This window comes from Bemisia tabaci, chromosome 1, assembly GCF_918797505.1.
Source record: "Bemisia tabaci chromosome 1, PGI_BMITA_v3".
Classification (NCBI taxonomy): domain Eukaryota; kingdom Metazoa; phylum Arthropoda; class Insecta; order Hemiptera; family Aleyrodidae; genus Bemisia; species Bemisia tabaci.
Window position 1 is genome coordinate 67,761,793 of NC_092793.1, and position 12,248 is coordinate 67,774,040.

General features: G+C 39.3%; 1 protein-coding gene across 4 annotated transcripts in view; it reads right to left on the reverse strand.

Annotated features, from left to right (window-relative positions):
* The window catches only part of zfh2 (Zn finger homeodomain 2), a 141,668-nt gene that overhangs the window by 31,555 nt on the left and 97,865 nt on the right, over positions 1–12,248 (reverse strand). For 2 of the 4 annotated variants that reach the window (XM_019043222.2, XM_019043220.2), the window contains exon 5: positions 9,306–9,349. The exons of the other annotated variants lie outside the window; for them this stretch is intronic. In XM_019043222.2, coding sequence (XP_018898767.2) covers positions 9,306–9,349 — 44 coding nt within the window. The remainder of the gene's footprint in view (positions 1–9,305; positions 9,350–12,248) is intronic. 4 annotated transcript variants of the gene reach the window in all.

Consider the following 12,248-nt stretch of genomic DNA (forward strand, 5'->3'; position numbering starts at 1 on the left):
ACTTTTGGGATTTTTTTACGCCCTTCCTATTGCGCATTCGGGAAAACGGCTCAAATTGACCTCTAGAATTGATCCATAGAGTCTGTAAAAAAAAATTCAGCCCAATCGGAGGCGGCAGGTCCGTAAGTTCCCCTTGTAAGTTTTAAAGTCAGGCTGCCTGAACGGGTTAAGAGGGAATCTTCCGAGTCATTATCCGTCGCGGCAAAACCACTGGTATCCTAGAACTGAACAACGATAACTATGGATCCGAGATGACAAAAATCACGTATGAACGAGGCTTACTTTATCGCAGTTGAGATGTTTTTGCTCGTGTTCCCTCGTGCTGCGTGCATCTTATTGCTTCCAGGGACCAACTCGCCTCTATTGTCATAAAACTGAATTATCAGCGCAAATCGGAAAATGGCTGGGTATCTGGAAGTTAGTGCTGCGACTTAGTACATTCACGGCAACGGGCAACAGGCTAATCATTGAAGTTGATAGACATAGCGATGGACGAAGGAGGCAAAAGAAAATGGAGCGATCCTGTTGGTTGAAGTGAGTGGTTGCAATGGACAAAAACGGGTAAGTAATAGACTCAGTAACGGTGATGCAATCCACAAAAGAGTATCATTTTCCCCTTACAATTAATCTTTAATACCCACACACTTGAACCATCAGAATCGCTTCATTTTACCTTCGTCTTCTTCCTTTGATGGCTTCTTTTCTTTATACATGAGCTTCAATAATCAGCACACTGTCCCTTGAAAAAAAACTACCTCAGTACTACGCTCCCCGAGCAGATTATTACTTTGCGAAAGTATCTATTCCATCATGAAGATAACAATTTCTTTTTCGACAAAAATCCAGAAAAATGATTACTCCACAACCAGGATGCCAATTTTTTGGGAGGAATCAATTAATAAATCAATATTATTCTGCGAAAAAAGAACCAGGAGCATATCAATGTTGCTGAACAATTCCTTTTACCTTTCATATAAAATTGATCGTCTAAACAAGTTTTATCTTTACTCCCAATGAAATATACATTCAAGACGAAAATTACCATTGCAATTTTAATTGTTGCGCGAGTTCAGCAATTTCACTGCAAATAATGTAATTTGCATAATCCTAGCAACACTGGACTGCTATTGGTTCCTTTTTGAAAAATGCAATCCAAATATGGCTGTATTTATAGCTGCATTATAATACTCAGAAAATGTCACCTGCATGTGGCAATAATGCCAAAGAACAATTATGGATTTATTTGTTATAGTTGAGGCTCTGTCGCAAAACGACTTCGCTCTGACAAGTCATTAAAGTTTGGTGACTCGCCGATGTGGAAGTTGGGTAAGGAAGTAAATTAATAAGAGCCGATGTTGAATAATGGGAGGGTCGGGTCGAGGAAATAGTTTGTTCTGTTTGATTGGTCGGAGCCCATCGGTGTGGCCGCAAACAATAATTTCGACACAAAACGCATGGAAACTTGCTCAACTGTGAAGGTTTACCCGAACGTGCTCATGCACCTGCACGAATGATGGCTGACAGTATGTATCTCCTCTATGATAATTAAACTGCAAACGCGGCACTAGTCGTAGAGCCCAAAAAATTAATGCAAGAACAAATGAAGAGCAGAAAAAACCTGGTAAGCGACATCAGTATAGACGTATTCCTGTCAAACGGAACTATGTGCATTGAGACATGAACCCCAAGCCCCATAAGAGTGTATGCTAATTGCATAACAGGGCATTCGTCATAATGCACATAGTTCCGTTTGGCAGAAATACGTCCAGTTGTGCTAATATTCGTCGTTTCCTGGACGGAATAACGTATCTTCATTTGAAGATTGCACAACCGATTCTAAAAATACAATGCACAGTCAAACATACTCCTGCGCAATTTGTGTCCTTAATGTCTCTGATTTTTGCATTAAATCATAAGACAAATCTGTGAAATTTTCAGTTACAAATACCCACGATTATCTCGAAAGAAATGCAATTTGCGAGGGAAAATGTAGCAACATTGAAATCGAGTTACGTCATGTAACCACACGTAACCTCTCGGAGTTTTGATATTTTTGATGTTTCAAATATTCCGAGTGAGATTTTGGTCAGTGTTGGCACTGTTGGTTTTTAACTTCACATTCTAACTGATGAACCATTCTGAGGCTATTCTGCAACTTCTGCGTTATCTTGTTCGAAGATTAATATTTTTCTAGGTTAGAAAAGAGAAGAAAAATCTAACTCGCATGGCTGGAAGGCGTAATGAGATTTATAATCCAGCTAAGCTCATTACAGCGAACACCCAAGTTCAAGGTGAGTCTTTTGTCACCATACTCCGATACTTGGCACCAAATCCAAGTGGGTGCGCGTCAACAAAGACAAAATATCAAAACTCCTTCCTACACCGTGATTAACGCGACGAATAAATGATGAGAGGAAATGAAGAGCGTCAAACGAAAACAAACTACTCGCGTCTGGCTGGGAGCCCTGGAAAGAGTGACTTTGCAGGCGATTGAAGGATCATGCTAAAACGCAGATAGCGTTCTCTCGTTATGATTCTGATATGCCGCGATGTCGAAGATAATTCAAACCGAAGACGCGTAACGCGGAGCGATGACGTCTTATTGTATACATTGAAAAAAAAAATAAAGAAAAAATAAAGTAAAAAAGGGAAAGAGGGATTTGAGAGGGTGGGTGGTCGGAAGATGCTAGCTTCGACAGGGCTCCGTTGAATATCAATGAAAACTGCATGTTTGTTTGTCGGTTGGCGGCAATGTTGCCAATCGTGAGAACTTTTCAATCTTTATTCGATAGCCTGCGTCACACTATCAAAATACCCCATCAAAATGTTGAGGTCGAGTGCTGTGATTGGTCCAAGTCATCGAATGAACCAATCGCAACACCTGATTTTGATATTTTGATGGAGTATTTTGATAGTGTGATACAGGCTACTGTGTCCAGGATCAACTTTGAGGTGCATCGTAGTGCAGAATCCGATTCACTGAATGGATGTTCGTTTCCACAAGGAAAAACCCGAGAAAAAATGGATCGTTCAAGCTCATTCAGGATCGTTCGATTTTCAATGATCCTGAATGAGTTTGAATGATTCTTCAATGAGCATCAATGATCCCGAATGAGCTTGAATGCGCTGACTCGTTGGATCATTCAACTTGAATGATCCGGATCGTTCAAGTCGAACGATCCGGATCTTTGACCCAATGCGCTTGAATACGCTGGCCCATTGGATCATTCAACTTGAATCTGCCAACTGGTTGGATCGTTCAATTTGAATGTGCCGACTTGTTGGATCGTTCAACTTGTATGATCAGGATCATTCAATTTGAATGATTCAATTAATCGGCTTATTCAAACTCATTGGGCCAATGATCAGGCTTATCGTAGCTGAATCATTAAGAGCATTAAAATTGAACGGCCCAACATGCTAGCTCATTCAAGCTTATTAGGTCAACGATCCAGATTATTAAAGTTGAATAAGCCACTACTATGCCAGCGTCTGATTGGGTCACTTGGATAATTTTTACCTCCCACTATTCTACATTAATATAATTTTGCTATGTAACTTTAATAAATACTCAATCGGGTCAAACTCTGGGACCTACCACAATGATATGATCACTTCAGCAGATTCGGATATTCAAGTATCGGTCTGATGAGAATCTATTATAAAGAAATTGTAAGAAGTATAGACGCAAATGCACATGGGTAGCCATTTTCACTTCGCAGTTTTTCTTCGACAGAAAAATGAAGGAATAAGGGAAAAGTTCAAAAACACTGACTCGCCAGAAATTTCATCCAATTCCTTTTGAAGTAAGCTCATCATCCGCTCTATTAGAGTAACAGTGTGAATGTACCTTCAATAAAAGTAGATATTTTTGCTACAAACTATCTCCCACATGCTGTCAAGAATTCAAACCACAAAACAGTCATGATGGGAGAGGCTCGTAGCTTTGCCACCGAGTTGCAAAGCTGCTCTGCCGTGCTAAGAAAGAACGCCATATTAGCCTTCAGACGTTGCTAAGTTTCCTCCGATAAAAACCAAATTTACTGGGAAAATTGCGAATATTACTTTCCAAAATTTTTAGACAATTTTGTACGCAATTTAATCTAAAATATCTGAACTTTTCTAGAAAAAAAAATACATGAATATTTTCAAAAATACATGCTTTATCAAGGGAAATTTGGCAACTCTCGGATGTTCATCCGGCGTTCTTCCTTAGCACGGCAATGCTGCAGGGATACTTTCCATCGACAACTGAAGAATTTAACTAGAAAGAAACATATAAAAATAACAGCATAACCAAAAAAAATGTTGAATTGAAGAATAAACCGCGCGTTTAGAATTGCATGAGCGATGTCGCTGTTACTCTGATTTAAAAGAAAGATACCAGCAAAAATTATATTGGGATACAGGGGTATAAAATTGGCTTTGTCTCTGAAATAATTAATTTACCTTAGATTGTGCTTTGAAGTGATACAAGGCAGTAGGTAATTACAAATTTGTGCTTGAGTGTTTGTTCAAATGAAGTGTCATCGATGGAGAGAATTTTATTGAAGTAAAATTGTGTCCTCGGACCATAAAGTAGTGCATTTGATGACTGGAGCACAACTCACAGGTATAAGGTAACATCATACTGATAACTTGTTAAACGGTCAAGGGAAAAAACAATAAATAGAATTTAAAGCGACATAGAAGAGAAATTACAGAACAGAGGATTTCAATTTTCGAGGAAAGTAGGGCCTCTCTCACTAGCTTTTCTGAAAATTCTTAAGATTAGCCTTATGACAGTAAAAAAAATGAGCCTTACATGATAATATAAAAAAAAGAGACGAGAAATTGACATAATCATAGCAATCCTTAAGACAGGAGGATGGGAAAATATTTCAGCAATGTGGCAACGCCGTTACTTCCCCGCCTCCCACCACTCGTTTGCTGCGTGAAGAAAACAAAAGAAGATGACCGTTGAGCCAAGGAAGATGGAAATTCCACCCCCGAACCTGTAAAGGCCGAGGGGTCGCGGTATTCGCCACTTGGTCTGATCAGTCTTGCTGCCTGCGTATCATTAGCGTGTCGCCGCTCAGATTTTTCGTCTGTGTTGCTTTAAATTCTATGTATTTATTGTTTTTTCGCTGGACTGTTTAACAAGTTATCAGTATAAACTTACCTTGTACTTGTGAGTTGTATGCTCCAGCCATCAAATGCACTGCTTTTTGTTCCGAGGACACAATTTTACTTCAATATTTTCTCCATCGATAACGCTTCATTTGAACAAACACGCAAGCACAAAATTGTAAGTACTATTGCCTTATTTCACTTCAAAGCACAATCTAAGGTAAATTAATTATTTCAGAGACAAAGCCAATTTTATACCCCTGTATCCCAATGTAATTTTTGCTTGTTTCTTTCTTTTAAATCAGAGTAAAACAGCGACATCGCTTATGCAATTCTAAACGCGCGGTTAATTCTTCAATTCAACATTTTTCTGGTTATGCTGTTAATTTAATATGTTCCATTTTAGTTAAATTTTTCAGTTGTCGATGGAAAGAATCCCCGCAGCAGCTCTGCAACTCGGCGGCAAAGCTACGAGCCTCTCCCACAATGACTGTTGTGTGGTTTGAATTCTTGACAGCGTGTGGGAGATGGTTTGTAGCAAAAATGTTCACCTTCAAACTACTTTTATTATAGTACCTACATTCACACTGTTGCTGTAATAGGGCGGAGGATGAGCTTACTTCTGGAGGAATTGGATAAACTTCTGGTGAGTCTGTGTTTTCTTAACTTTTCCTATCATCATATGTTTTTTTGGTTTTTTCCCCTTCATTTTTCTGTTGAAAAAAAAACTGCAAAGTGAGAATGGATACCCATGTACTTTTGCTTCTATACTATTTACAATCTTTTTATAATAGATTCTCATCAGACCGAGACCTTGACTCACTGGAAATCAACGATCAGGAGAATTCAAGCTGGCTGGGATTCAATGATCAGGATCATTCAAGCTAGTTGGGATTCAACGATCAGGATCATTCAAGCTCGTTGAAATTCAACGATCAGGATCATTCAAGCTCGTTGAAATTCAACGATCAGGATCATTCAAACTCGTTGGAATTCAATGATCACGATCATTCAAGCTCATTGGAATCCAATGATCCGGATCATTCAAGCTCGTTGAAATCCAATGATCCGGATCATTCAAGCTCGTTGAAATCCAATGATCCGGATCATTCAAGCTCGTTGAAATCCAATGATCCGGATCATTCAAGCTCGTTGAAATCCAATGATCCGGATCATTCAAGCTCGTTCAAATCCAATGATCCGGATCATTCAAGCTCGTTCAAATCCAATGATCCGGATCATTCAAGCTCGTTCAAATCCAATGATCCGGATCATTCAAGCTCGTTCAAATCCAATGATCCGGATCATTCAAGCTCGTTCAAATCCAATGATCCGGATCATTCAAGCTCATTGAAATTCAATGATCAGGATCATTCAAGCTCATTCGGGCGCATTAAAATTCAATGATCAAGTGAACGATCTGGATCATTCAAATTTGAATGAGCTGACGAAAAACTCATTCAAATTGAATGATCCGGATCGTTCATTTTTCAATGAGCTTGAATGATCCATTTTTTCTCGGGAAGGGCTAAAAATCAGATCTGTTTCGCCAGATTTTTGTTGCCATACTAAAACATTCATATACGAAGTCAGACAGATATGATCACATTACATTCAACCAACAAAGTGAAACGTGATTGAGTGAAACGTATTTCGGTTTCACTCAATTCTACTTAAGGCACAACCGTAGAGTTCACAACCATAATCTGTACAGATTTGATCGCGTCGATCCCTCATTGGAGGAGACATTGGGAGGGTGATATATTTGAAAAATAGGCAACATTGTCGTGAGTGTTCCTCCGGTTACTCCAAAGACTACAGCTATGCGCTTTAACTGAGCTCGAGCCTAGCATAACAATTACCCAACGTGTCTAATTTATAGAATGAATCTCGTAATAAGTTAGTGTGTACTATCATGTTGAAAATTCATCACACCATATACTTTACATCGCTTAAACAAAGGCGGAAAAAACAGCATAACAGCAGTTTAAAAATCCAAAATCACTACGACAAAACACAAAAGCTCTCGGGTGAAGAAACAAAGCGCACAAAGAGAGAAAAAGGGGTTGATTAGATTTCGGATAGCCTGGGGAGAGGTTGATGATATGAGTGGGCACATGCATTTTTCAATCGATTTTCTGGGAAATGGGGTGGCTTAATGAGAAAAACTTCATTCTTCAGAAAGTGTTCAAAATTATATTTCATGCTGAACTACGCGAAAACAAGGGACATTACGGCCCGTTCTTCAACTTTGGAATTGTGGTTTTTGCAGGAATATTGCTACGCTACACATTGTGCCCTACGATGCGACGCGAAGAAATCGGAAACTGCCGACAGCTTCTTTTTCCTATGCAAGTAACGTATGAAAAATGGAAGCGGAGCCTAGATCATAGTCAACGGCCGCTTGCTTTAGCATGCTGGCGGAATGTTTACGGTTAACAACGTGAGCGGGTGAGCCTGATGTCTCTTTCACGCAGAGTGAACCTGATGAGACGTTACAAATAGATTAGAGACGCGACGAGACACAGCGCCTATAAAAATGCGTCAAAATATACTCGGAATTTAAAATCGCGGGATTTATGTAAGGAGCAGGCTAGACGATGCCTAATCGAGCCGAGTTTCGCGAAAATCCAACGTCAGACGCGGTGATTTCGCGGAAATTTGGCAACTGGAGGCACGGCATCCCATTTATCCCGTGTCTTCCTCGACACCGGTGGGGGCAGATAGATTGAAGAAATGGGCAGTTTATTTTAATTTTTGAAAATTTGGAAAGGAAATGATGCCTGATCTCCAGACAATGCAAATAGAGGTCGAATGCGAGGACGATAGGACACCTGCAGGCTCGACGCGGGAAGAACACCGTATCGTCACGGGAACTCCGTTGCATTTACGCGGTTTTTCCTAAGCGCTTCATTGTGCGGGAGCGGAGCGTGGGGACTTTCGGAGGAAACAAATGAAAACGCTTAGCGTATTGAAATGCCATTAATAGATTTATTCGAATTATAGAAAGATTTTGTCAAGGTTAAAATATGAAAATCGTATTCACCCATAAATGAATACGTAAAACAAAGGTGTTCGTCGAGGGATTCGTAGAAACCGATGCGATATGGCAAAGCAACGAGAGTGTATTAAAGTTTTTCTATGAGCTTAGTTTTTTTAAAGACCTTCGTGGTTTGTTTTTGAGGGTCTAAACCTTTGAGGAAAAAATGGAAAAGAGGTGACTCTTTTCACCCATACCATCGTGTTGTACAACAAAATCTATGCATACTAAACTTCGGTGCTTGGAAAATCCATCAAAATTAAAGGATAAACGAATAAAGATAATTTAATGATATTTACTTATGTTTCATTTTTTCAGGGGAATTTTATCTAAAATTTTCACAGGAAGTTTCCGGAAAATGTTCCGGGAGGGTTTGAAAAAAATCAAACGAGATTATTTGTAGAAGTGATGTTGTCGTCATTCTGCAGAGTAAAATAATTGAGCTTTCGTAAACATTTTAAATATGCTTTTGATGACACCTTTCAATAACTTATGTGGGTGCATGTGACCAATTGTGGATGAAAATGATGATGAAGTACACGACAACCGTGGACACAGAAACAATCACTCGACTAGAAGGTGTTTTGAAACGCAGATATTATAAAGTCAAAAGCCTTCGGGGGTTGATATACAATTTGGCTTAAAGTAAACAACTGCCAAAGGATAAAAAAAAAAAAAAAAATTGTGGAGGATAAATAATAAGTCCTCGCCTCCTGATTCCAGGATACGGACCCAGAAAATATCATTAACAGATGCTCTGTCACTTTGACTGTTTACTGGAGGAGGATGTATCATGATAGGTGCATTTTATTAGGTACAGTTGAAACACCTCACAAACAATGCATATCTTAACAACGTTGCCGATTTAAGACGAAATCTTGAGTTTTTGCCCAGCACCGGCAACGCTGCAAATATTCACAGGAACCAGTATGTACAGCTTCATACATTCATATCGTAATAGTCACAAGCAAGAAATGAACTACATCTTCCCGTCAACACCACGAGCTAGGATCATAATTACGGCAACTGCAAGACAACAATGATAAGTGCAGCAACATAAGCATTACGTATAATACAGCCTCTAAATCGCCCCTCTATTTCTTCTCTAATATTTTAATATGCTTGTGATGCTTGTGCCTTGCTTAATTTCACTGACCTTTGAGTTTGAGATGATTCCCATTGCTTGATATTGGTCATATACTGAAAAGGGAAATAAAAGACAAATGTAGCATACTGTCAAAAAGTACACGAATAACACTTACCAAAATTGATAGAGAAAAATGCATCCGTCACCATATTCATGAGTATCACATCACGAAGAAATTCAAACTTCGATTTAAATAGCATACTAAAGTTTTTGGTCCAGATGATCAAATTTTTAGGTCATGAAACCCGAACTTTAGTTCATATAACCTAAATTTTGTCGGCTATCCTTGGACTAGTCTAGATCTCCACCGAAATCTTCGGTTTTCTGAATCCAACTTTGGTTTGTTTAGCCGAAAAGTCGATTTACTTGGCCGAAAACTTTGGGGCGCCAAAAGAATGGAAGTTTGGTCCTTGTAATCGAAGTTTTTTTCTCCGTGTATAATCTTGGGATCTCTCGCGAGACGGGAAGTAAGCAGCATGTTGCAAATCAGAGGAACTCTCGCCTGCGTTTTTCAAATCGGAGGGAAAAAAATGACTACCGTACTCATGAATGATAGCGGATTAATTTTGATCTATCAACCTTGAGACTAAAAGTTGAAACGCACAAGAACTCTTAAAAATACTTCCATAAGAATCTGGGGTCAAAATTTGTCTGATGCAATGGAAAATAATGTACAAAAGTGTTTAATATTATACTGCTTTACAGAGAATGACCCAGCTCATGAAGAATTGGAAGGTTACGAAATCAACGGATTTAATCGTGCGTTTGCACCAAAGGATTAAATGATACTACAGATATGGATAAGATCATTTCGCTGGAAATTATTAACTGTAAGTGTGTCACTGGCTTTAGAGATGAGAATGAAATGAAGAAAAAATCTCACATATTATTTTAGTCGTATGATCTGATAGAGCAGCGATGTCTCCTCTTTAAAAATAGACATTCGGAATTGACAGAAAGATATAAAACTGAGGTTTGCTGTAATTTACAACATGGCTGTATTCAATAAAAACACATTACGGCGACATCATACGCGGATCTCTCCCTTGAAAAACTAATAATAAAACTATGCTACATGAAAAGCAGTCGATCCTTGCGTCAGATTTTTAATATTTTTACGAACAATTCCATTTGCACCCTTAAATGAAATTTGAAAGGACGAGAGAGCGGGGAAGGGACCATTATTTTTATGTAACTAATATCGCGTGTCTCTTTGTCGGATGTCGAATCCATGTTAGTTTTTAATGTTTTTATGTTAAAAGGGGTAGATTTGTGATAAATTGGGGTCTCGAGAAATGCTGATAGCGGAATCGGCGTCGGGTTGTTTGAATAGGGGTGATTTTTTTTTTTCATGCTTTATTTTTTTGGTCCGTTTCCTTTCTCATTTGAGGGAGGATTTTGAGTATGTGCATGCATTCACCGTGCTCGCACGAGCACAACACATGACGTTTTCCCCGTTTCTCGCGGATTTGGTGGGTCGATTGATAAATTATGGCCTCATTTATTCGCGAAGGGGTGGCCTAAAATAAAAGCGAAAAAATGAGGAAATCAATGAGACACAAGTTCGAATGTCGATTGTCCGATGTTGCATGGTAAGGGTGGGCTAATTTAAGCGTGCAAGACGGACATCGATGAGTAAAAAAAGGGGCCCTCCCCGTTCGCCCCTCCCTCTTGGAGTTCCCAATCAATGCAGTTTGCGCATGCGCAGAGATCGAAGCGTAATTAACGACGTGAATTCAGCTTCTGATTTATGGCCGGAACCAATCGTCTGGATTCGGGAAGTTTGGACGATTTGTTCGGCGCGATTGGGAAACAGACGTGACGCCAAAAGCAGAGAAGAGCGAGTTTCACACTCGTTTCCAGTTATCGAAAAACCAAGTTTTTATCCAAGATAAACATCACCTATAAGCTATGAATGGGCTTTTCAAGCGAATCTAGAATACTAAAGCAAAAATTTATTATTATTTCTAATTATTTTTCCAACAGTCTCGGGAAACAAAATATAACCTTTCAAACTATAAGAGGAACTTTAGTGTTGCAAAATTGACATATTGACGATATCCACAACACAGTTAAGAAAAAGGTTTTCAAGATCATTTAGACACAAAAAATCCTCCCGAAAACATCAAATTAAATCAGAGTCACGTATTTATGATGCTTTAAAAGTCCATTTTTGAGACCAAGTAATTTCAGGCGGAATGTTGGAGGTGTGTTTAAAATTATTGGACTAACGATAAAAGTCCACACCTTCCTATTACAACAAAAGTAGCTTAGCTTCTTGGAGCTAGCACTCGTGGATACTAGAGAAATTTTCCGACAAAAATCTCGAGTTTTTCAAATCAACCTAGCCTTGATCATGCTCCTTCAATATTTGCCCTCGTGCACTAGGATCACTTTTCCCGAGGACACGTCACTGTCAGTTAAAGAAAGTCATTATAGGCCTAAAAACAGATTTGTAGTCGAAACAAAAGCCAATATAACTATAAAAAATGAAACAATGCTTTGTCAATTGATTTTTTCACTGACATTAACTTCAGTCAGCTAGCAACGCCGAGTGTTTATAACCAACATGTAATGCTTTTGTTTTTTTATTAATTCGGAGAAAATAGCAAAATTTGGCAACGATAAGTTTATCAGAGTTCTGAGCGCATCCACCCACCCGGTACAAATCGGCCTTTGGAGAACCCTTTCCAAATGTCAGAGCCGACCCATCCGTTCGCTATCAGTTGATTGGCCAAACTGCCCTTACCCTTAACGACAATGGTAATAAAGTTACATTTCGGGATTGATCAGGATACGTAACGAGGTCCCAATCGGCGACGGATGCCAGTTCAATTAAAAATGCGCCCGAAGAGGGAAAAAAACGAATTAACAAAAAACCGGGGTAGGGGTGAACGATTGCGCCGCGGAAGGGTGGAGTGTCGTGGGGCGGGACCCGCGGCGGGAGGGAGG